At 35.3% G+C, this 26,750-nt stretch overlaps 1 protein-coding gene across 2 annotated transcripts in view; it reads left to right on the top strand.

Annotated features, from left to right (window-relative positions):
- SLC12A2 (solute carrier family 12 member 2) overlaps positions 1 to 26,750 on the top strand; it is a 109,699-nt gene that overhangs the window by 33,452 nt on the left and 49,497 nt on the right. For both annotated transcript variants that reach the window (XM_019422116.2, XM_019422115.2), the window contains exons 5-10: positions 16,438 to 16,577; positions 18,311 to 18,421; positions 20,441 to 20,549; positions 22,856 to 22,983; positions 23,080 to 23,164; positions 26,097 to 26,248. In XM_019422116.2, coding sequence (XP_019277661.1) covers positions 16,438 to 16,577; positions 18,311 to 18,421; positions 20,441 to 20,549; positions 22,856 to 22,983; positions 23,080 to 23,164; positions 26,097 to 26,248 — 725 coding nt within the window. The remainder of the gene's footprint in view (positions 1 to 16,437; positions 16,578 to 18,310; positions 18,422 to 20,440; positions 20,550 to 22,855; positions 22,984 to 23,079; positions 23,165 to 26,096; positions 26,249 to 26,750) is intronic.

Below are 26,750 nucleotides of genomic sequence, written 5' to 3'. Positions count from 1 at the left end.
CATGGGAATAGTGATGTTTTGAGGCCCATCTCAATTTTCTATGATTGATTATTAAGGGAATTAACAAGGAAATATTTTACTGAAAAGTTGTGGTTGCTCTCTATAGTGGTTTTAATTTGGAGAGACTCCTTTTGAACTTGCCTAGTTATCTTATTAATATAAAGAACTACTTGAGGTAGTGTTCAACAGTTTATCTTGATTCTTAACTTATACACTGATTTATATTTTATTAATATTGAATAATATTTTATTCTTGGTTTCTAGGGTATGTTTCCAGCTGTGTGGCAGTATGTGAAATGTATACTTTTCCTATGTGCTTTTTGCCATAGGAGAGGTTTAAGTTTACCAAGTAACCTTAACATTGGCTTTAACAGTACATTTTGGAGATTAAACAGATACCAATTTATAAAAGTGTAGTTTTTTTTAAATATGAAATAAGTGCTAACTTATAAACAAATATAATGTCCAGTTATGAAGTCTAGGATAAAAATAATATAACAACGTTCAGGGTTTCTTTAAAAAAAAAAGAGTCAAAACTTAAAAAATATAAGATGCTTAGTTTTGGGCTTGATTAGATTTTAGTAATGATGTTTGGATAATCATTACAACTACTAGCAGGTGAGAGCATCATCCCCTCAGTTCTCTCCCTGCACAGAATAAGACAAGCAGTGCTGAGTAACTTCAGCACATCTTTACCTTCATCTCTGGCATAGTCCTTAGCCCAACAGACACATACATTGTACAGATAGTCAGGAGCCAGGGCTCTTTACTGTGCCACAAATCGTGTCCGTGTTGAGACCTGGGTTTTACAGAATCGACCTGCGTCATGTTCAACGAGTTCCGCAACCCAGATGGTGCTGGCCAGCGGCTGCTTTCACTGAGATCTGCATTTTCTAGATGTCACAGGCCAAAGTTCTTCCATCCACAAATAATTAGTCTGTGAATATGAACTCGTTTATGACATAGAGGGCAAGCAGAGGCAGCCTTTTATAACATGAAAGTGTAAATACTAGTTGTTCATTGTATTGTGTTATATGACCTGAGGGTTAAGTTGAAAACAGAGATTAGTACAGTTTCAAATAAAAATCCAGGTTACACCAAATTCAGAGGAGTAGTTCTGAACATGTAAAATCAACATAAATGACCAAGATGAAATTTTATGTTACTTGTATTTCAGTCACTCAACAGGTAATTGTTGAGCTCTTGGTGACAGGCACTGCGTTTGTAACCATCACTGTCAGACAAGATCCTATTTTCTTGGAGCTGTGTTCAGATAATAGTGGCAATTATTTTTTGAAACATAACTGCTGGGCATGATAACATGCTTTTGACCTACATTATCAGATTTAATGCATCACGGTTGTTAGTCCCATGTATAATTTGTATGGATGAAGAGAGCGAAAATGAAACACACTAATTTTTTCAACAAATTTAAATGTTATGCACATTTTACTGATGAATCTTTAAGTTTCTGCAGTATGTCAGGATTGTCTTTATATACTTCTGTTTCATTTTGCTGAAATGAAGCCTTCTGTATATAGGTAAAACTAAATATTGGAAGTAATCGTAACATTTTTCACATGGATTCTAAGTGACAAAGTGCTTTCTGTATTAGTAAAATCAGATTATCATTGATTGGCAATTTTTTGTTTAGTCTATTATGTAACTATTCATTCCTGTCATCACCAAGCAATGAGTTGTAACTTAGAAATAAGCTCCATAGTTCTTTCCTTTTATTGCTAATTTCTTTCAAATTACAGCTTTCCAGATCAGTGAAATGTTTGAAGAAGCTGTAAAAGGCAGTTCTGTAACAGTTGTATTATGAGGTTTTATTAGACTTCAACATAACATTGTGTTTTCAGTTTAGTAAAAACATGACTTAACAAACCATAAGTGGCTCAAATGTGAATCTGGCAAGTAGTTGTAAATAATTTTTCATTTGGGTTTTCTCTTTGACTTACTTAGTGGCATTTCAATTTTGCCAGTCTTTAATGATTAAAAATACTTGAATTTCATTCTGAAATTGTCTACTGCAGAATTAGGGCTCTATGTCTTGACTCTTCAAGTTTAATATTTAAAGTGATCAGTTACAGTGGTAATATAGCACTCAGTCCTAGTCAGAAGATTCCGTGTTGGTTCACACATCTTTCTCTACTTGACTTAATAATGACAACAGAATACAGCAAATTTGACCAGTGTTAACAGGCACACAAAGTATTGTGTATTGGTAAACCAGGGTATTAGAATGTATTTCCTAGAACAGTAACCAAAATGGATATTGGATCCTTTTGGGTCCATTATTGCCCCATTGTATTCTCAAAATCGTTCCTCAGAATGTTAACACAAGGTGGCTTTGGATAAACTGATTGGTCAGTATACAGAAGTAGGTGGTTTATTGCTGTAAAATTCTGGTGTGTTTTCTAAGCATATTAGATGAATTTTGAACAGTAAATGTTAAATAGTTTACTTTCTCATTCCTAAGTTTATTACTTTTTCGTTATTTTGACCTTTTGATTTGTCTCTTCCTCAGTACATCAACAAAACCTTTATTTTATGAAATTTTCACAGATACAGTAGAGTATATAGATGATTCATATTATATATATTGATCATTTCATCCACGGTAAACAAAGGATGTTTGGTCACAAACTTCATTTTCGTCTGTTCGGTGGCTAACAACTTTCTGGAGATTTTTATTAGTTAGAAATTTTGAACCTTTTTTTTTATTTTTATTTTTTTTGAGGGTACTTGACCCACTGACCCACAATGTTACATAGTTCTAGATACACAACTTAGTGATTTGACAAGTTGTTACATTATAATATTTTCACAGGGGTAACTACCATCTGTGTCATTACATCGCTATTACAATATATTGAGTATTGTGCTGTGCCTTTTATTCCCATTCTGACTTATTCCTTCCATAATCGGAAGCTTGTATCTTCCTCTCCTCTTCACCCACTTTGCCCAACTCCCCATCTGCCTTCCCTCTGGCAACCACCAGTTTGTTACCAGTATTTATAGGTCTGAATTCTGCTTTTTGTTTGTTTATTCATCTGGAGTTTAGGTAGGGTTTTGTTTTTTGGTTTTTGGTTTTTGGGGTTTTTTTTGGTTATTTTAGATTCCACTTAGTGTAATCATGGCTTTTTTGTGTTTGTCAGTGTAACTTAGATCACATAGCGTAATCCTGCCCAGGTCCATGTATGTTGTCTCAAATGACACAATCTCATTCTTATTTATGGCTGTGTAATGTTCCATTATGTATACATACCACATTCTCCTTGTCCATTTGTCTATTGATGGCCAGTTAGGTTCCTTCAATATTAATTCAATGTAATTCCTGTCAAAATCTAATGGCATTTTTCACAGAAATGGGAAAAATTACCATGGAACCATAAAATACCCTGAAGAGTCCAACAGTCTTAAGAGAAAAAAAAGCTGGAGGCATCACATTTCCAGATTTCAAACTATATTTCAAAGCTGTAGTAATCAAAATGGTATTGTAGCGACATAAAAAGGTACTAAGACCTGTGGAATAGAATTGAGAGCCCAGAAATAAACTTATGCGTATAGAGTCATGTAGTATTTGACAAGGGAGCTAAGAATACTCAGTGCAAAAACAGTAGGCTCTTAAATGGGAACTGGATATTCACATGCAAAAGAAATTGGAACTGTATCTTAAATCACTCATAAAAATTAACTCAAAATGGATTTAGGACTTAAATTTAAGACCTAAAACCATGAAATTCCTAGAAGAAAGTATAGGGAAAAAGCCCCTTAACATTTGTCTTGCTAGTGATGTTTTGGATACAACAGGAAAAGCACAAGAACAAAAGCAAAAATCAACAAAATGACAAAAGCAAACATCAAACAAAAAGCAACAACTTTTTGCACTGCACAAGAAACAATCAGCAAAATGAAAAGACAACCTACAGGATGGGAGAAAATATTTGCAAATCATGTATCTGATAAGGGGTTAATATCCAAAATAGAGAAAGAACTTACATAGTTCAATAGCAACAAACCAAACAATCTGATTTTAAAATGGGCAAGGCGCCCCAGTGGCTCATTCGGTTAAGTGTCTGACTTCGGCTTAGGTCACGATCTTGCAGTTTGTGGTTTGAGCCCTGTGTCGGGCTCTGTGCTGACAGCTCAGAACCTGGGTTCTGTGTCTCCCTCTCTCTCTGACCCTCCCCTGCTCACTCTGTCTCTCCCCAAAATACATAAATATTAAAAAAATAATAAAAACTAAAAATGGGCAAAGTACCTGAACAGACGTTTCTCCAAAGAAGACAACAAGTTCATGAAAAGGAGCTCAACGTCACTAATAATCAGGGAAATGCAAATCAAAACCACAATGAATTATCACCTCACACCTGTTAGAATGGTTATTTTCAAAAAGACAGACCGTAAGTGCTGGTGAGGATGTAGAGAAAAGGGAACCCCTTGCACTGTTGGCAGTGAAAATTGGTATGGCCACTGTGGAAAGCAGGATGGAGGTTCCTCAGAAAATAGAACTACCATATCATCCAGCAGTCCCACTTCCTTGATATTTATTCAGAGGAAGTGAAATTACTATTTGTTAGAGATGTTGCCATTCTTGTGTTCATTGCAGCATTATTCACAATAGCTAAGCCTTGGGAACAACCTAAGTGTTCATCAGTGAATGAATGCATGAAAAAAATAACACACATTCTCACACACACAACAGAGTATTATCTAGCCTTAAAAGGAGACGTTGCCATTTGCAACAACATAGATGAACCTTGAGGGCATTATGCCAAGTGAAATAAGTTAGAAAAAGCAAATACTGTATAATCTCACTCATATGTGGCATCTAAAAAAGCCAAACTCCTAGAAACAGATTGTAAAAAGTTGCTACCAGGGGTTGATGAGCAAAGGAAGTGATGAGGAAGTTGGTCAGACTTAAAGTTACAAGCAGAGTAAGTTCTGAGGATCTAACATACAACATGCAGACTATAATTAGTATTGTATACTCGAAAGTTCCTGAGAGTAGATCTTGAATGTTCTTACCATAAAACAACAGCACAAATGGAAATTCTGTGGGGTAAAGAATATATTAACCTTATGCTGGTAAACATCTTGCAATATGTATGTGTATCAGCACGTTACATTATGTGTCTTTTTAATGGTTTATTTTTTTGGAGAGAGTGTGAGCAGGGGAAGGGAGAGGGAGGGGATCCGCAGCACACTCTGCACTGTCTGCACAGAGCCTGACGTGGGCTCGATCCCACACACAACCTGTGAGATCATGACCTGAGCTGAAATGAAGACTGCGATGCTTAACTGACTGAGCCACCCAGGCGCCCCCATCACGTTGTGTATCTTATACGATGTTATATGTTAGTTACATCTCAGTAAATCTGGAAAATAATTAATTGACCCTACATGTGTCGGTCTGTTTCTGGACTCTCTCCTGGTACATTGTCTGCAGATTTGCCCTTAATCTAACACCATACTATCTTGGTACTGTGGTTTATAGTAATGCCTGAAGTTGGGCATTATAGCTCCTTCTACTTTGCCCTTTTTCAAAATTGTCTTGGCTATTCTAGTTCTCTTGCCTTTGCATATATATTTTAGAATTATCTTGTCAATTTTTGAAAACTGTCTTGCTGGAATTTAGATGAACTTGGGTTCAGTATAGAGATCAGCTTGGGGAGAATTAACAACTGTTAGGGCTCTCATTTCACAAATATGCTTTATCTCTCTCTAGTTCTTAAAGTTTTAGTACACAGATTTTGAGGATATTTTTTAGTATTTCCTGGTTTTTGTGCTATTGTAAGATTTAGTTTCTTACTGTTTCTTGCTGGTATATGGAAATATGATGGATTTCTGTATATTTACCTTGTAATACTTTTGTAGTTGGGGTGTCCAGAGAAACAGAACCAATAAGGTGTGTTTGTGTCTGTGTGTGTCTAGAAAGACGTATTTGAAGGACTTGATTCACGTAATAATGGAGGCTGGGAAATCTAAGACCTGCAGGGTAGGTCAGCAGTCTGGAGACCCAGAGACAAGGTGTTCTCAGTTGATGTCTGAAGGCTGTCTCCTGCAGAACTCCCTCTTGCTACGGAGAGGTTTGTTTTTGTTCCATTCAGGCCTTCAGCTGATGGAATGAGACCCACCCACGTTATGGTGGGCAACTGCTTTATTTACATTCCACCAATTAAATGTAAATCTCCTCTAAAAACACCCTCACACAGGGCTGCCTCGTAGCTCAGTTGGTTAAGCATCTCACTCTTGGTTTGGCTTAGGTCGTGATCTCACAGTTGGTGAGGTCAAGCCCCGTATCTGGCTCCATGTTGACTGACTGGATCCTGCTTGGGATTCTCTCCCCCTCTCTGCCCCTCCCCGGCTCACACTGTCTTTCTGCCTCAAAATAAATAAACTTTAAAAACAATAATGAAATAAAAATACCCTCACAGAAACGTTCAGAATATAATGTTTGATCTCATGTCTGGGCACCAGGGCTAGGCAAGTTGATACATAAAATTAACCTATCACAGTGTCACCTTGTTAAATTAGCTTTTATTTTAACTGAGTCCATTACCCTTCAAATTTTATATGGGATTGTTTTTCTACCTCATAGTTGAATTAGTTTGTATTTTACATCGAATTACTTTGAAGCTCCTCTTTGAAAGCAGTTCATTTTAATAGAAAACTTGGGTCAAAATTTGATTTTGTTCAGTCTTACTCGTACCTGAGGCACTGAGGATGATCATTTGTTGACTGATATTTTAACATCATTTTGGACAATAAGATTTCTTGTGCAGTTTTTATCCAAGGAAGAGCACTAGTTACAACAAAAGAAAGTGTAATAGTTCAGAAGAAATTAACTGGACTTGGACAGGTTTGTTGGTGTTTCTAAATATTAAAATACCTTTCACATTAATGAACAACATTTAGTCCCTGCTAGCAGGTAAGAAGAGTCATGTAGTGCTAAACTGAGCCATGTGTAGTTTTTATTTTCTTAGAGTTTGAGATGTAATGACAATACAGTACTGAAGAAGTTTAGATCTTACAGCATAATGAGTGGACTTACATGGTATTGTGAATTAGTTGCCACAATAAGTTTAGTTAACATCTATCATCTCGTACAGATAGAAGGGAAAAAGAAGAAAAACATGTTATTTCCCTTGTGATGAGAACTTCTAAGAGCCATGTGTGGTTTAAGAAATGTCTGTTTTGTGGCATAATTGGTAGTAAGACGTCCAGAGTGCGTGTTCAAAAGATAGTTAAGTACTGCTCCTCCCTTCCTGCCTGTAGTTTTGTGGGGTTTTTTGTCTCTGTGTACTTTAGTTTTGAAGATTCTATATAATTTGTGTTGAATTCATTTGTTCTGAATGTTCATAATAGTTTCATAATAGCTGTATCTGATAATTCCACTTTCTACAAAGATGGATTAGTAAATGTGGTCCTAATCAAAAATTGCTCCTTACCATGCACATGCACATTGGTTAATTATGGGTTTTTCATTTTTATGTTTTGTATCAGCAAAAGCTAAGGTAATCGTTGATTAATGCGTTATGACAAAAATTGGCAAGATACTGGGAAGTGAGGTATCAAATCCAATGACTCCTGTTAAAAAAAGAAACAGGATAAGGTCGGTTTCTTGTAAAATGTTGGATACTTTGCAAAAACCTTTGTTACCCATTTATCATTCATGAAATTTTTTATTTCAGGTAAAAGCCGAGGAAAAGATTTTTAGTGTTTTGCCTAAGTTTAAAGTACAATTGTAATAGAGCTTTGTTTTTTTCCATGGAGTTTTAAATTAATTCTTAATAGTAATAGGCAGTCTTTTAGTGTTGATTTTACTTGTGGGACGAAATAGGAGATCACTTTGGTCTTTTCATTGCTTTACCAGTCACCTATTATACTCACTGACCTCTCTGAATCTCTGTGTACTCCTGTAAAATGAGGGGTTTGGCTTAATGACCTGTGAGTTGCCTTATAGTACTAGGATTCTGTGAGCTTACACTTCAGCAACCACAGAAGTGAATGGAGAGGAGGGAGGGTGCTAGGTGGTGATGAAAAATTTGGGTCACCAGTCTGTCCATTCATTTTGCAGGTGTTCTGTGCTCATCCTGAATTAGGGTTGGGTTCTTTGTTTTTTACAGAAAGATATATACATGAATTTAAGTGCCTTTTAAAAACAACTTTAACACATGGTTCATCTTAAAGGTAACTTTTGACTCCTTTTGTTGTAATCACTGAGCTGATGAACTTGCTTGGGATCCATTTAATCTTCTCTCGAAGTCTAACATGCGTGAAGATTTTTTGCTATATCATTTTGACTAGGGTATACTTTTTAAGTTTTAAAATGATGGTTGTTGAAAGTAGATTTACAGTTTATTAGAACAATATTATTGAAGTAAAATTCACACGTAGTGAAATGTAGATTTTAGGTTTACAGTTCTGTGAGTTTTGGTAAGTATATAAACCTAGCTCAATCAGAATACAAAGTATTTTTATCATACTGGAAACTTCCTTTATAATCATTCCCTCACCTCTAGCCCAGGGTGGGCTTTTATTACCTAAAAGGTACTCTTTTTGTGTCATACCTCAATATAATATTTTTAGAATTCATCCATGTCATTCTATATGTTAGTAGTTTGCTGTAGTGTAGTATTTTACTACATACATTTTACTGTATATTACTTTGGTTTATGACTGTACATTTGTAGTAACAATAATTTGTTTATTTAGTACTTATTGTTGGACATTTGGGTTATTTTTGGTGTTAGGCTATTATGAATAAGCTTGACAAGAATATTCTTAGACAAGTCTGTGTCGATGTCTATGTTTTTATTCATGTTGGGAGATTATGAGTGGATTTGTTGATTCATGGGGTATTTATATGTCTCATTTATAAGAAATTGCCAAATAGTTTTCCAAAGTGGTTTTACCATTTTATACTACCATCAATATATGAGACTTAATAGTTTTCCATGTTACTGCCAACACTTGTTATGTATTTTTAATTATAGCTCTTCTTGTAGATAATTAATTATGGTAAGTATCTTTTCATGTGCTTATGACCACTTGTATATCTTTTGTAATGTATTCAAATCTTTTGCCAATATTTAAATTGTGTTATCTTTTTTTATTTGTAGGAGTTTCTAAATATATTCTGAATACAAGTGATTTGTCTAACATCTGTATTATGGGTTTCCCCCCCAGTTTTTGACTTGCCTCTACATTTTTATAATTTTTTTAATGCTATGTTTCAGAGTGTAGAAATTTACTATTTTGATGAAATCCAGATTCTTGTGTTTTCGTGTACAGCTTTTATCTACTGGCCTGAAATCTTTTGCTTATCCCAAGGTCTTAAAGATATTCTTCTTTGTTTTATCTAGAATCTTTATAGTAGCTTAGGTTTTGACTATTAGTAGTATCAAAGGAACTTTTTAATATTAGTGCGACAGAGGTTGTGGTTTTCTCCTCTTGCTACCCAACTGTGTACGTATCCACTTGTTCCTGCACCATTTTTTGAAACGACCTATCTTTTCTCTGTTGAATTTATTTTTGTGCCATTGTTGAAAAATTTATTGTGTTTTTGTCTAGACTCTATGCTATTTCATTGATAAGTTTTGTTTCTCCTATTATGCTAGTTAGTATTGATTGCTTAGCTTTATAATTTCAGAGACTTCCAAATTTGTTTTTCTTTTTTAAGATTGTTTTGGCTCTTTTAGGTCGTTTGCATTTTTACATAAATTTTTGAATTAGGTGTTTTCTGCTAAATAGTAAAAAAATAAAATAAAATAAAATCTTAGTGGGGCTTTGGGATTTCAGCCTTAAAAATATTTTGAGGGGTGCCTGGGTGGCTCGTTTGGTTAAGCATCTGACTCTTGGGTTTGGCTCAAGTCATGATCTCATACTCTGTGACCTCGTTGTTTGTGACACCCAAACCTTCATCCGGCTCTGCACTGACATCACAGAGCCTGCTTGGGATTTTCTTTCTGCCCCTCTCTGTATGCCTTTCTCACTCTCTCTCTCAAAATAAACTTAAAAATCTTAAAAAAAATCTTTTTGGAGGGCACCTGGGTGGCTCAGCCGGTTAAGTGTCTGACTTCGGCTTAGGTCATGATCTCGTGATTTCTGAGTTCAAGCCCTGCGTCGGGCTCTGTGCTCACAGCTCAGAGCCTGGAACCTGCTTCAGATTCTGTGTCTCTCAATCTCTCAGCCTCTCCCCTGCTCATGCTCTGTGTCTCTCTCTCAATAATAAATAAACATTAAAAAAAATTTTTTTTATCTTTTTGGGAAGAATGGTTATGTTAAAAGTATTGAATCTTACAGTTTATGAAAATGGTATATCCATATATTTAGATCTGTTGTTTCTGATAGCATTGTTTTGTATATTTCTGTATAGATGTCTAGCATATACATTATTAACTTTGTCCTTACATGTTTCATGTCCTTTGTGTCAAACGGTATTTGTAAATTTTATTTTCCATTTTTTTTGTTTCTTACATATAGAAATAAAATAGACTTGTTGTATTTTAGTCCCACTAGTCTGTGATCTGGCTAAACATAAACAGACGTATCATCAGTTAATAGACATGGCTTACACTTTGTCTTTACAATTTTTAGGATTTTTTTTCTTTCTTTTGTTGAATTAGCTAGGAGTTCCACTACAGTGTTTAATTGAAGTGGTGAGAATAGATATCATTACCTTGTTCTCAGTCTTAAATGGAATGAGTGCAATATATCACAACTAAGAAGTTGTTAGTGGGGTTTTTGAAGATGTCATTTGTCAGATTGAGGAAGTTCTATTTCTAAATTGCTGAGAATATTTGTTCATGGTTGGATATTGAATTTTGCCATGTATTTCCTACATCTTCTGAACTGGTTATATGGTTTTCTTCCATTATTCTATTACTATCACAAATTATATAGTTTTTTGAATCTCTCTCTTTTTTTTTTTTTTTTTTTTTTTCTTCTTGAAAGAGTGCGAGCAGGGGAGAGGCAGAGGGAGACAGAAGGAGAATCTTAAGCAGGCTCCATACTTAGAATGGAGCCCCGCATACAGCTCAATCTCATGACTGTGAGACTATGACCTGAGCCACAATAAGGAGTTGGAGACTCAACCTATTGAGCCACCCAGGCACCCCAGAATGTGTAATTTTTAACAAAGCAAATTTATTTTTTTATTTTTATTTTTTTTAATATATGAAATTTACTGTCAAATTGGTTTCCATACAACACCCAGTGCTCATCCCAAAAGGTGCCCTCCTCAGTACCCATCACCCACCCTCCCCTCCCTCCCACCCCCCATCAACCCTCAGTTTGTTCTCAGTTTTTAACAGTCTCTTATGCTTTGGCTCTCTCCCACTCTAACCTCTTTTTTTTTTTTTTTTTTTCCTTCCCCTCCCCCATGGGTTTCTGTTAAGTTTCTCAGGATCCACATAAGAGTGAAACCATATGGTATCTGTCTTTCTCTGTATGGCTTATTTCACTTAGCATCACACTCTCCAGTTCCATCCATGTTGCTACAAAAGGCCGTATTTCATTCTTTCTCATTGCCACGTAGTATTCCATTGTGTATATAAACCACAATTTCTTTATCCATTCATCAGTTGATGGACATTTAGGCTCTTTCCACAATTTGGCTATTGTTGAGAGTGCTGCTATAAACATTGGGGTACAAGTGCCCCTATGCATCAGTACTCCTGTATCCCTTGGATAAATTCCTAGCAGTGCTATTGCTGGGTCATAGGGTAGGTCTATTTTTAATTTTCTGAGGAACCTCCACACTGCTTTCCAGAGCGGCTGCACCAATTTGCATTCCCACCAACAGTGCAAGAGGGTTCCCGTTTCTCCACATCCTCTCTAGCACCTATAGTCTCCTGATTTGTTCATTTTGGCCACTCTGACTGGTGTGAGGTGATATCTGAGTGTGGTTTTGATTTGTATTTCCCTGATAAGGAGCGACGTTGAACATCTTTTCCTGTGCCTGTTGGCCATCCGGATGTCTTCTTTAGAGAAGTGTCTATTCATGTTTTCTGCCCATTTCTTCACTGGGTTATTTGTTTTTCGGGTGTGGAGTTTGATGAGCTCTTTATAGATTTTGGATACTAGCCCTTTGTCCGATATGTCATTTGCAAATATCTTTTCCCATTCCGTTGGTTGCCTTTTAGTTTTGTTGGTTGTTTCCTTTGCTGTGCAGAAGCTTTTATCTTCATAAGGTCCCAGTAATTCACTTTTGCTTTTAATTCCCTTGCCTTTGGGGATGTGTCAAGTAAGAGATTGCTACGGCTGAGGTCAGAGAGGTCTTTTCCTGCTTTCTCCTCTAAGGTTTTGATGGTTTCCTGTCTCACATTCAGGTCCTTTATCCATGTTGAGTTTATTTTTGTGAATGGTGTGAGAAAGTGGTCTAGTTTCAACCTTCTGCATGTTGCTGTCCAGTTCTCCCAGCACCATTTATTAAAGAGACTGTCTTTTTTCCATTGGATGTTCTTTCCTGCTTTGTCAAAGATGAGTTGGCCATACATTTGTGGGTCTAGTTCTGGGGTTTCTATTCTATTCCATTGGTCTATGTGTCTGTTTTTGTGCCAATACCATGCTGTCTTGATGATGACAGCTTTGTAGTAGAGGCTAAAGTCTGGGATTGTGATGCCTCCTGCTTTGGTCTTCTTCTTCAAAATTACTTTGGCTATTCGGGGCCTTTTGTGGTTCCATATGAATTTTAGGATTGCTTGTTCTAGTTTCGAGAAGAATGCTGGTGCAATTTTGATTGGGATTGCATTGAATGTGTAGATAGCTTTGGGTAGTATTGACATTTTGACAATATTTATTCTTCCAATCCATGAGCAGGGAATGTCTTTCCATTTCTTTATATCTTCTTCAATTACCTTCATAAGCTTACTATAGTTTTCAGCATACAGATCTTTTACATCTTTGGTTAGATTTATTCCTAGGTATTTTATGCTTCTTGGTGCAATTGTGAATGGGATCAGTTTCTTTATTTGTCTTTCTGTTGCTTCATTGTTAGTGTATAAGAATGCAACTGATTTCTGCACATTGATTTTGTATCCTGCAACTTTGCTGAATTCATGTATCAGTTCTAGCAGACTTTTGGTGGAGTCTATCCGATTTTCCATGTATAATATCATGTCATCTGCAAAAAGCGAAAGCTTGACTTCATCTTTGCCAATTTTGATGCCTTTGATTTCCTTTTGTTGTCTGATTGCTGATGCTAGAACTTCCAGCACTATGTTAAACAACAGCGGTGAGAGTGGGCATCCCTGTCGTGTTCCTGATCTCAGGGAAAAAGCTCTCAGTTTTTCCCCGTTGAGGATGATGTTAGCTGTGGGCTTATCATAAATGACTTTTATGATGTTTAAGTATGTTCCTTCTATCCCGACTTTCTCAAGGGTTTTTATTAAGAAAGGGTGCTGGATTTTGTCAAAGGTCTTTTCTGCATCGATTGACAGGATCATATGGTTCTTCTCTTTTTTGTTGTTAATGTGATGTATCACGTTGATCGATTTGCGAATGTTGTACCAGCCCTGCATCCCAGGAATGAATCCCACTTGATCATGGTGAATAATTCTTTTTATATGCCGTTGAATTCGATTCGCTAGTATCTTATTGAGAATTTTTGCATCCATATTCATCAGGGATATTGGCCTGTAGTTCTCTTTTTCTACTGGGTCTCTGTCTGGTTTAGGAATCCAAGTAATACTGGCTTCATAGAATGAGTCTGGAAGTTTTCCTTCCCTTTCTATTTCTTGGAATAGCTTGAGAAGGATAGGTATTATCTCTGCTTTAAACGTCTGGTAGAACTCCCCTGGGAAGCCATCTGGTCCTGGACTTTATTTGTTGGGAGATTTTTGATAACCAATTCAATTTCTTCACTGGTTATGGGTCTGTTCAAGCTTTCTATTTCCTCCTGATTGAGTTTTGGAAGAGTGTGGGTGTTTAGGAATTTGTCCATTTCTTCCAGGTTGTCCAATTTGTTGGCATATAATTTTTCATAGTATTCCCTGATAATTGTTTGTATCTCTGAGGGATTGGTTGTAATAATTCCATTTTCATTCATGATTTTATCTATTTGGGTCATCTCCCTTTTCTTTTTGAGAAGCCTGGCTAGAGGTTTGTCAATTTTGTTTATTTTTTCAAAAAACCAACACTTGGTTTCATTGATCTGCTCTACAGTTTTTTTAGATTCTATATTGTTTATTTCTGTAACAAAGCAAATTTAAATTGAAGATAAATACGTACTTTATGCCAATTAGTAAAATACCAGGCTGAGAGTAGTAGGTCTTTAATACTATCTTTTGATGCTAATGAAAAAAAAAAAAAAGGAAAACAGCTTTTAAAACTGGTTTCCTCTAGGAAGCAAGAGTGGAAGTGAAAGAAATGGGGCAGAGAACATTTACATCAGGAGTAAAAGTATAAGGAGAACAGCAGCTGCTCTTTTATTTTCTATTATCCATTTGCTCTTCTTATATTCTTGGAAAAAATGCAAATGGTTTAAAAATTAACAAAACTGGTATGAAACTTTAAGGTTTACACATCTTAATTTGTAAAAGATAAAATACAGTTCTGGAATGTCAGAATTTGCCTACCTTTATTCATCATTCCTGAGGTGAATTTCCCCTTCTCATTGTTCCCGCATGTTGAATGCACCTGAAGATACATATTTTTTCTTCTTAGTAATAGAAAGACTTGAAATCATAACTGTAAAGCATATGATGGATGAATTCTTTGCTTTTACAGGTCCTGTTGGTTATGTTTCTCATTTTAAAATTTATATTGTCAGCTGTTGAAACCCATGAGTCATTGTTGATTTCAGTTAACCTTTCATGGTGACTTAATTTTCTCATTTATGAAATCAGGATAAATAATATGTAACTCATTGTTGGTATTGGCATTAAACAAAAATAGTTTAAATCAATTTTGAGAACATATGTTAAATATAGGCTTGATAATTAGAGTATTCTAGGAATTTTCCTGTGATTAATTAGATTATGATTTAGTCTTACACTAAGATCTTTATTTGACATAAAAAACTGTCCTTATATAAGTCCATTAGAACTTTTTTAGTATTCAAAAATATTTCTGGGAGATTTTTAAGTAATTTCATCTGATTAAAAACCATAAAACCAGGAGCACCTGGGTGGCTCAGTCGGGTAAGCATACAGCTTTGGCTCAGGTCATGATTTCACAGTTCACGGGTTCGAGCCCCATGTCGGGCTCTGTGCTAACGGCTCAGAGCTTGGAGCCTGCTTCAGATTCTGTGTCTCCGTCTCTCTCTACCCCTCCCCTGCTTGCTCTCTGTCTCTCTCAAAATAAACATTTTAAAAAATTAAAAAATAAACATGAGTTAAAAAAATACATAAGACCAATCAATACATAGGATTAGGTTGTTGTTTTTTTTCCCAAGATTTCCAAGGTGGTGGAAATGATTAATTGGTAAAATAAGTAACTAAGGAAGTTTGGGGTGGATGGATTTAAAGTGTAGAATATTTTTTTTGAGAGAATTGATAGAATTAACTATAAGACCTATTATAGGTATGTCCAAAATGAAGTTTGTGTATTTAGTACTTTATTAAACTATAGGATTTTTTGTTGTATTTGTCTTCATTATACTAGAAGAACAGGAGAAATGTTCAACTATTAAAAGGCATTTCATTATACGGTCTTATGAACTAAACAGTTCATTAGTATCTAAGAGAAAATGTATATAACTTCATGTAACTTCATTATTAAAACTAAGTTTGATAATTACCTAGAGGCCATAAATAAATTAGAATTTTAGAAGAATTCTTAGAGCTAAGCGTTAGATTAACTCAAAATCATAATACTGGTTAATATTTAGGTTAGAAAAACACTTGCTTCATGATAGTTCATTTAATGTCCTTGTTGACTATTGCATTTAGGCTGGATTTATTAAAATATAAACTGTATCTATTTAGGAGACCACCATATGCTTCTTCGCAGTTTCTTGTGAAATTTTCTTATGAAGTTTGCTTAGTCTTAATATTCACATTACCAACAAATTCCCATATTAATTTAAGTAACTGAAATAATCTCAACTGTGATTTTGAAAGTTACATTAACATTAAAAGCACTACTTAGAAAACCATCGGGAGATGATCTTGGTATCTGTGAATCTGAGCAGAAGGCTGTTGCCCGTTTTAGTCTAAGCTTTAGAAGAGAAAATAAGGATTTAAATAGCTGGATGATTTTATATTTGATACAGGCAGAATTCTCTGGATGTTGAGAACTGTTAATGAATGAAGTGGGTTGTTAAGAATTCTTTTGTTTCTTCCTGAAAATATGCTCACCCACTTGCTCGTTAATTTAACTGCTGTGCTTACGGGAGGCATGTGCTTTCTGAATTCTTGTGAAATTAAAAGGATTGTTTGACATTTAAAATCCTAACTTTACTACTTTTTTTGTTCTTTCTTTTAGGAGGAGCATATTATTTAATATCTAGAAGTCTAGGGCCAGAATTTGGTGGCGCAATTGGCCTGATCTTCGCTTTTGCCAATGCTGTTGCAGTTGCTATGTATGTGGTTGGATTTGCAGAAACTGTGGTGGAGCTGCTTAAGGTAATTTCCCCTTTTAGACGTTGGTTTCCCAAATGTTTATTGAGGGGGTTATGTACCACTCCCCATGTTAGATGCTAGGAAAGCTGTCATGGACGCAAAATACGTCCTTCAAGAAGTTTAGTGTGGAAGATAGACAAAGAAAATAATGACAATACGATGTCACAAGTGGGTAGTTGTAGGAGACCTTGGCAACACAAAGGGTAATCACTTGACCTATGTCCAGGAAAGGGGGTAGCACAGGAGTGTAAGGAAGAGTTTTCCAGGGATGGGAGTCTAGGTGTTAGCAGGCGGGTCAGAGGAATGGGGAATCGTATGAAGGGAATAGGGAAGAAAAGGAAACAAAGGCCTGGAAGAGTATGGTTTGTTTAAAAAACAAAACAAAACAAAAACCCTGTAAATATTTCTTTATGACTAGAGCCTAAAGATTTAAAACTAAAGAGAGAAAAAAAAGGGTCAAATCAGGAAAGGTATTGTTTGCTGTTAAATTGTGGTCTTAATCTTGATCAGAGTTAGGGGCTGGGACGTGATCAGATTGGTGCCTAAAGAAACCCCTGGCCCTCGAGTAGAGAATGGATCTGAGGGATCACAGGTGGAGAGGGAGACCATTTAGAAGATTGTAGCTATTCTGGGAGAGGGATGCTGGCATACGTTCAAACAGTGACCAGTGAGGCTGGAGAAGTGTAGTGAACTGGAAAGATTTTAAATGTTGAATGAGTGGACTTGATGATTATTGGGCTTATGGGAAATTAGAGAAAGGGAAAGGATTTTCAGGTTTATATACAGATTTCTCAGTTGGTGATTCAAATGGAGGATAATGGCCTTCCCTTCGAAATAGCAACACAGGGCAGTTTAATTTGGGATGTCTAATTTGAGGAACCTGAGTTACATCCCAGTAGAGCTGGCCAGGAAGTAGTTGATAATACTGCTCTGGAGTTTAGGAGAGCATTTGTTTAAAAAAGGCATTGGGATGTGTGTAGTTAAAGCAGTACAAGCGAAATAGAATTTGACATATTTAAATGAGAAGAACCTTGAGAGATACCTGTAGTTGTTCATGTTAGGTTAGGTTGTAACTCTTCTTCTGCAGTAATATGCAGTACAGTAGGAAGTGTAAAATCTGAGGAGGACTGAGACTTACATTGGCATTGACCTTCTTTGTATAGGCCACAGGGATGGAGAAAAGCAAGGGCTATACGAAAGCAAGCAATGTAACTATTATGAATTCCTGTTTTTACATTATTTAATTTGTTAGCATGTTTTTAATGTCATTGAAATTAAACCACAAACATTTTTACTTGTAGAGTGGAAAGAGTGTGCTTTTGGGCAAAAATGTATTCATTTCTTAGACAGTATAAAAGACCATTTTCAAAAGCATGACTTGACTAATCACAGTGAATACAAAATATATTTCTTGAAAAAATCCTGTTGGTACTGCTTTGACATACTATGATTTTTATTTGCTTGTTACCAATTTCATTTTTGATTTATTGAATCTGTATTAAATACAGCATTATTAATTTGATCATATTTTTGATATCTTGAGATAATTGTATGATACCTCAATAGTACATAGTTATTTATTCCTTTTCCTTAGGCCTCCCTATTCATTCCATAGTCATTTATCTAACTTTTTCATGTAAGGTGTTGTCATGTCTCTGAAATGTTTCAAAAAAGAATTAAAGAGTTTACTTCAGTAACTAATATTGTTCATTACATTGATAATTCTCTTCTTCTAGGAACATTCCATACTTATGATAGATGAAATCAATGATATCCGAATTATTGGAGCCATTACAGTGGTGATCCTTCTAGGTATCTCGGTAGCTGGAATGGAGTGGGAAGCAAAAGTAAGCAATGACATCATTGGAATATCTGTACATATTTAATATGTCAACTTTTAGAACTTATTAGGGACCACTGTTAAGTGTGGTAATATACTTAGATTTTGAAGATTCCTTAAGTGGCCATTTTCAGAGAAATTTATGTATCAGGTTATCTTCTATCTGACAAGGTAAGGAATATTTGGAGATAACAGTCATTCCAGCATCCACTTAAACCCAGTACTTTCTAACTTTTGACTTCCTACCTTCCATCCCTTCCCCTAATCTTAATTTACATTCTTTAGAATCACTCTGGTCAGTATGTTAGGAGCCCAAATTAAACTCTTGGCTTTGTAATTATTTAAAAGTTCAACTTCGAAAATTAACACAGGGGCAATAAACTTCAAACTAGTGCCCATAGAGATCAGAAAAGTTAATCTTGTTCCTTGCGATTGAACTCTCAGAAATCCCAACTACCTAAGCCAAGGGCACTGTTACTGGGAAGAATTGGTGAAGTCACATGTTAACATGTAGGCAGGGCATCTGGAATTATTTCTGTACCTTTGAGAAAATATTCCTCAGCACAACTCTATTTTCCTGACTAATGCACATCCACACAGATGCTGCTGAGGATCTCTAAGTCCTTTTAGGTTTCTTCTTGTTTCCTTTTTTAAGTCATGTAAGATCACACATCTGTGCTATATATGAGCCATGATAATGTTACCAGATCAAAAATTAGGAAAACTGTAAAGAATAAGGGTTATTTTCTTAAATCATTAGTATAAAATTAAATCATTTACTTACACATTTAACCAGTTGACTTTACTGAAAATAATAGAATTTCATACTACCTGGGACATGATTCTCATTCAAGCAGTTTTTCTTACCACAGATGACACAGGTTTTCTGGAGTATCTGCTCCACTTTATTGGGAGGTTAAGAGTTGAGGAGGAAAGGTGAGGGTAGGGGGCAAAATAGTAAACAGAGTCAAATGTATAAAATTGCAGTTCTAAAATAAATGTCATAGGGATGTCATGTACTGCATGGTGACTATAGTTAACTCTACTGCATATTTGAAAGTTGCTTTTTTAAGAGAGTATATCTTAAAAGTTCTCATCACAGGAAAAGACAAATTTTTAACTCTGGTCATGGATATTAACTAGACTTATTCTGGTCATTTCACAATTTATGTGTATAAATACTGAATCATTGCATGGTACCCAGGAAACTAAAACATTGTTGCACATCAGTTAGGCCTCACAAAAACAAAACAAAAAGAGTGCAGGAGGAGGGGTTGTTCTCATAGATTGTTCCCCCAGACCCATTGCTACTTAGATCCTCCTCCTGGATATTGTCTTCTTTCTGTACTTTTTCTTCGTCTTTTCCTACAGGTGTCACACATTCAGCATTGTCTTTGGATTTGGTGTAAAACTTGTGTTTGTAACAGATATGTTCCCCACGTCAACATTGTACTTAAGGTGGAGGGGGCAGTAAATAACCACAAAGGATGAAAAGCCTACAGATTGTGGAATTTATAGTGCTTTATGATTTACTGGAGGGCATGCACATCTTTAATTTCAGAAATACATGGGCTGGTTCTACGTTTGCTATCCATTTTCTTCCGAGCATATTGAACATTTTTGGATAGTTCTTCAAAGATTTTTCATTTAATAAAAGTTTATTGAGGGGCGCCTGGGTGGCCCATTTGGTTAAGTGTCTGACTTCAGCTCAGGTCATGATCTCACAGTTTGTGAGTTCGAGTCCCACGTTGGGCTCTGTGCTGACAGCCTGGAGCCTGCTTCGGATTCTGTGTCTCCTCTCCCTGCCCCTCTCCTGCTCACACTCTCACACTGTCTCAAAAATAAACGTTTTAAAAAATTAAAAATAAAAGTTTATTGAGCACTTGCTTTGTGCTTAGCACTGTTTGAGGCTCTGGGAAAACAAGACAGAAATCCTTTCCCTCATGCAAGTTATATGGTAGTGAAAGTGAATCAGTGTATAGACATGAGAGATTTGATTTTGATTTTTAATATTTGAAATTTCTAGGCTCAGATTGTTCTTTTGGTGATTCTACTTCTTGCTATTGCTGATTTCGTCATAGGAACATTCATCCCATTGGACAGCAAGAAGCCCAAAGGTTTCTTTGGTTATAAATGTAAGTAAAAAAAAACAATTTTAAAGGTGCTTATTGTAACATTCCATTAGTAAACAAGATTAGTATATTTTAGGTTCTTTGTAATAGAATTGATTTTGGTATAGTTACTCCAATTTAGTATTGTCTCTTTTATGTATGTTACAGAGTAAAACACCACTTTTATTTAACCCTTTGGTTTTTCATTATTAGCAACAAAAGGTAATAGAATGTAGAAAAATCAGTGCTACTGAGGAAAGGTGCTTTTTGTTCTTTATAATTTAGGGAGTTTTTAATTGAAATGGTAACTTGTGTTTTCACATGGCTTTTTCATTCTTCACAACCCAAAGTGCCTAAACCTGTGAAAGAAACATTCATTTCTTGGTGTAATTGCAACTTAAGTTTTTCTACAGTTGTCATTAGAATTTGTGAGAATTTTCCACAGTTTTCACCTCTGTAACCCTTTTCATTCTGCATCTGATTGATGAAATTGTCATTTGTTATTCCCCAAAGTGTCTCTCTGTACTGCCCCCTCCACCCCAACTCCCCACCTACTGGATCAACCCATCCTGTCTACACAGGGTAAAATGGAGCAGGAAACAATTGTTGCATCAGCATCATAGAGGCTCACCACTTAGGGTAATAAATAGACTTGTCTTCAGTTCATCAAAATTCCTGGTTTTGCAGCCCTAGAGGAAGAGACGTAGCTTTTATACTGCAAAATTGTATAGCCCAGAGCTGCTCACACAGATCTGTGAAAAGATACAGAATGTATATCAATGCATTTCTTCCTTCACAAAGTCTTACTGGGAACAAAAATCAGCTGACCCAAATTGTGCAACCTAGACCCCTAGTTGGTCTACACCCTGGTGTAAGCTCACTGATAACGTACAGACCTTAGAACATTTGTGAGTAGCACTGGTTTGGCTTATATCAGACACTGACTTAGTTGGCCTGGGTGGTTTTCTGATAGGAATTGTTCCAAGGATTTTACCTGAGCCAGTGATGCTTTTCCATTCTTCACAACCCATTATTTGTGCCTTCTGGTCCTGGGTTGATAGTGTGATAATATGTTTTTATGAGTGGTATTCATGCCTGATTCTAAGCTGGGCTTTAAATTCTTTATCTTCTCCATTGGGAGGACAGGTGTCTACTATGCATGCCAGAAGTAAAGTTCAGTAGCATTACTTAGGTAGTTCCTTTTCTTTATTTTATGCTCTCATAAATTGTGACATTTATTTTAATTACAAGTGATTTTTTACTTGTGTTTTTTTAGGATAAAAAAAATTTTTTGAGCATTTCTTTTTGCAACTTTATTTCTAAAAGAAGTGTTAAAAATTAGAGTGGATGATTACTTCTAAAAATATTCCTAGTAATTATATATTTTCTCTTTGTGACTTAGGTTGACTTCAGAATAGCTACAAATAACTGCCACGTTTTTCATTTCCTTGTGTTTCAGATCCTTGGCAACTTTACAAAAGTATTGCATAGCTATCTAGTATAGTAATAAATATTGTATAAGTAGCATATCTAGATTTATCTCAGTCTGAAGTACATAAATCTAAATAAATTTTGGAATGTGACTTTTTTTCTTGGTGACTGATACTGCTTTGCTATCTTGCCATTCATCTTACTAAGGTAGTGAGCTACCAGATGGCTCTAGCAGAGGACCTGGCGTATGGCACACACTCAGATACTGGTGGATGGGTGGATGGTTAAATGACAGTTAGTGGGTTATTTCATTGTCAGGGCCCATCATAATAGATGAAAACAGTAGGACTAGTTAAAGCTTTGATTATTGTTACAATGGAAAGGGACTTTACCTAGTTTGCTTCAGCTAAAATTGTGTGGAAGCCTGATGAATACTTCAGCATCGAAGCATAAACAGGTCAGCACTAGGAAGTAGAGAAAGCTATACAGATAGTATGTAGGTTAGATGTAAGAAAAAAATGGTTCCATGTTAGTATGATGTTTTTCTACCTCCTTTCTTGTTTCCTTGACTGACCCCAGACATTAAGAAGTTTATCCATGCTTTGATTGACATCTGGACTAGTGATACCAATCAAGGTAGAGGTGCTTGAAACATAATTAGTAAGGTATATGGACTAGTATGCATGACCGAAGTCAAATCATCATTTTGATTGTAAACTGTTCCCTCATATAAGAAAAGAGGAATGCCAGACTTCACCTAGGAGGTATTCAAGAATTTACCAGTGACTTGAACTGAAAAAAAGCGAGGGATCGTGCATATGTATCGCTCAGACTTGACCTAAATTATAATGGTGCAATCTGCTTTCCATTAATTGCCAAAGACATTTTGTTCTCCATAGCTGAAATATTTAATGAGAACTTTGGACCGGATTTTCGGGAGGAAGAGACTTTCTTTTCTGTATTTGCCATCTTTTTCCCTGCCGCAACTGGGATTCTTGCCGGAGCAAATATCTCAGGTGATCTTGCGGTAAGTATTACAAGGTACTGGATCACTTCTGTATAAAAAACGGTAGATGTATATTATTTTTAAAGGTAGACTTAAATTTTTTTTCTTGCCTTCTAGGATCCTCAGTCAGCCATACCCAAAGGAACACTCTTAGCCATTTTAATTACTACAGTGGTTTACATAGGAATTGCAGTATCCGTAGGTAAATAACCATATAGTTTTTTATGTGTTTCAGAAATTTCGTGATGTACAGACTTTAAGTATTTATTTCCATGACATTTATATTTCTAACTTTTAAATTAAGAAATATTTCAGTAAGAAGGTTTAGAGTTGCATATTTTAATTCAGAAAGAGTTTTAAATAAACTGGTAATGATTTTATAGGCATTAGCTAAACTACCAGATGCTCTATTGTTTTTTCCTCTAAGATTTTTATTAAAGTAAATTAGAAAATTATGTAGTCTTATTTGCAAGCTTAAATTTCACTGAGCTACAGTTTATAGAAAATGTAATACAATGGTGTAGAAGTAAGTGAATTTTACTTTGTGATCTTTATAAAATTTTTAATATTTTTGCTTATGGTCATTATTTTATATTTGCATGTTAATCTTACTACGTATGAAGATTGTTTCAAGACATTTAAACAACATTTGGCATTTTCTGTCATAAAAAAATGATTCTGGTAAACAGGACATAGTGCATCAAATGAAAAGCGTTACTGAAGTCTTACTAAATCGAATGAAAATGGTTTTAAATCTTTTATTACATTCATGAAATCATGGCATTTTAGAACTTGAAAGGACTTAAGTGGTCAACCAGTCTCTAAATCACTGTTTTGCACAAGACTGAAAGTTTAGAGATTTCCTTACCAAGGATAACTGACACTTGATTTCCAGAAGTGTTTTCTTGGCAAAGAGAGATTTTGTTTTGTTTTATAATGAATTCTTTAAAGAATGTTAGTAAAGTAGGTTCTTTAAAATATACTAATCCAAAAAAAAGGTAAATATTTATTTGCCTGTAATTTACATGTAGTGACTATAGATAAATTGTATTGCCTTTACTACACTTTGGTGAAACTATATACTTTACCCAGAACACATATATTCTTGAATTGTAAGCCTTGTTTTAATGTCTAGACTCGTTTTCCAGTTAAATCTCTGAACTATATTATAAGAATAAAGCTTTAGTTTAAAACCAGTCTGAAGAATCAAACTCCAAAATCATAGACCACAGAGTATAAGGTTTTCATAGTATTTCGGTAAGAAAAATTTTTTAAATGTGTATTTATTTTTGAGAGAACATGAGTAGGGGAGGGGCAGTGAGAGACGGAGGCAGGGAATCTGAAGCAGTCCCTGTGCTGTTAATGCAAAGCCTGATCTGGGGTTTGTTCCCACAAACCATGAGATCATGACATTCCCATGAGCCATGAAATGATGACGTGAGCCGAAGTTGGGCACTCAACCGACTGAGCCACCTGCTCACTCCAAGAAAATTGTATTTTGTCACATATTTGGTGATATGTTGTGAAGTAATGACAGAACTCTTTTTATAAACTCTCCTGTTAATTTGCCTAAATGTAATTTTGAAACTTCACTAAACAAGAATTGGAAATGCTAATAATGCTATCATGGTGGGCTAAATTCACATTTAGTAAAGGAGTTGGATTTCATTTATTCTTCCAAGTCTGTATATGCGCAAATCTCTGAAATTCATTTAGAAAAAACACATCAATTATATATATAAGCTTAGCAAAATATTTTTGTGTTCCCCTAAAAGTTCTTGGCACTAGAAAATTTAGTTTTAATTTAAAGAAAGGTTTATATAACTGGTTATGTTTCAAATTGGAAAATAGTTACAGCAAATAAATGGTTTCTGTTTGTATGTTACCCCCTAACGCTGTTGGCCATCATACTCCTTTCATTCTGTCCACATTAGCCCTTGGAGTGTCTGTTCTCCCTGACCAGCCTACATCAGTGGTTGTGTAACTAGTTCAAAGTAATGGAACCTTTTTTCACCCAATCACATCCATGTAGAACATCAGAATATGAAACACTTAAAAGCATACGTGCTTTATAAAGGGTAGACAAGCTTCTTTTCTCCCCTCACCCAAATGGTTTCACAAGCACCTTTAAGGAAACATGGTTTTGCAAACACTATTCTGAGAGTTAGATGAAGAAATTGAGGACAAAAAGGACTTGATGTAGGCTGTCTAATCATTAAAATGTTCTTCCTTTCAAACTTAAGTTTCTGTTTGTTGTTCACTTTAGGCTACACTGTTTATTATTTTTACTTCATATGTGATGAGACAGGAGTGCTAAAGTGCTTCAAAAGTAAAAATATATGAAGTCTAAGGAATGGTAATTGCCAGTAGTTACACATCATATGTTGTTCCAAATAATGAAATGCTTTTTTATAAATAAAGTTTTTTAAATGTCGTATTATAGAAGTTTTCAATTTTGCACAAGAGTAGAGAGCTTTTTCTAATCAACTATCACTCAGTTTCAATGAAGTTACCAAGAATTAACAATGTGTGGTTAATCTTGTTTCACCTATACCCGTTCATTCTGCCCCACCAGTTATTTTTAATCAATTCTCCAATAATCATGTCTTTTCTTAATAACAGGGTAGACTTACTTGAGCCAGAGGTTTAAACAGAATTATAATTCATTGATATTCACATTGCTTTCCTTCACAGAAGTTTGATATTACCTGAAATCTGATCTTTGGCATGTTTCAAATATAAAATACTTGGAGCAGGAAAACATTGCTCCCATTTGTAACTCTTTCAACACAACGTGTTTATATTTGCTTAAGGACATCTTACCAAATAGACCTAGAAATGGTTTTGCTTGTTATCATTTTCCACAACCACATGTACAGGGTTTTTAATCGTGTATTTGTAAAATACTAGTTTTTAATAATGTTTTGATTCATTAAAATATTGGGGATCATGATGCTTTTTAAATTCTATTACAGGTAAATCTTTGTAAACTATAAATGCTATGAAAGTAAATGGTGAAAATGTCAGTACTTTTAACAAGTATATATTCAGTACCATAATTTGCTTTATGGATATATGTAATTTTGAAATGAATATAAATTTGAGCTATCTTGTTATTGTACCTTGCACTTCAGGTTCTTGTGTTGTTCGAGATGCCACTGGGAACGTTAATGACACTATTGTAACAGAGCTAACAAACTGTACTTCTGCAGCCTGCAAATTAAACTTCGACTTTTCATCCTGTGAAACCAGCCCTTGTTCCTATGGCCTAATGAACAATTTCCAGGTAAGCATCATATTTATATTATACAGACATTTATGTAGAGGTTAGACTGCTATCAAATTTGGGCATTGAGATTCCAGCACTAACTTAGAAGGGAGGGTTATTGTTATTTTCTACCCAGATATCTGTTGGAAAAGTCTCTAGATAACTAATTGGGCAAATAGAAAAATTTTGAAAGGGTAAAATCTGAAGCTCTTCAAGAGCAAAAGGGCTCCCAAGGGTAACACTTCTATATTAGGGTACAATATATAGTACATATGTATGGTGTATAGTTTAAGAAAACAAGCATCTCACACATTGTCATATTTCTTGGGTCTATTTCTAGGTTCTCTATTGTGTTCTATTGATGTTTGCATCTATCCATCCACTAGTACCATACATTCTTGACTAGAGTAGTTACATAATAAGTCTTAAAGTCAAGTAGATTGATATCTACCACTTTATCCTTTTTCAAAATGGTTTTAGCTATCTTAGTTCTTTTTGCTTTTCTATAAAAATTCTAGAG

Source organism: Panthera pardus, unplaced genomic scaffold (assembly GCF_024362965.1).
Source record: "Panthera pardus isolate Hobbes unplaced genomic scaffold, ASM2436296v1 HiC_scaffold_2, whole genome shotgun sequence".
Lineage (NCBI taxonomy): Eukaryota > Metazoa > Chordata > Mammalia > Carnivora > Felidae > Panthera > Panthera pardus.
This window is presented reverse-complemented; position numbering and strand designations above follow the sequence as displayed.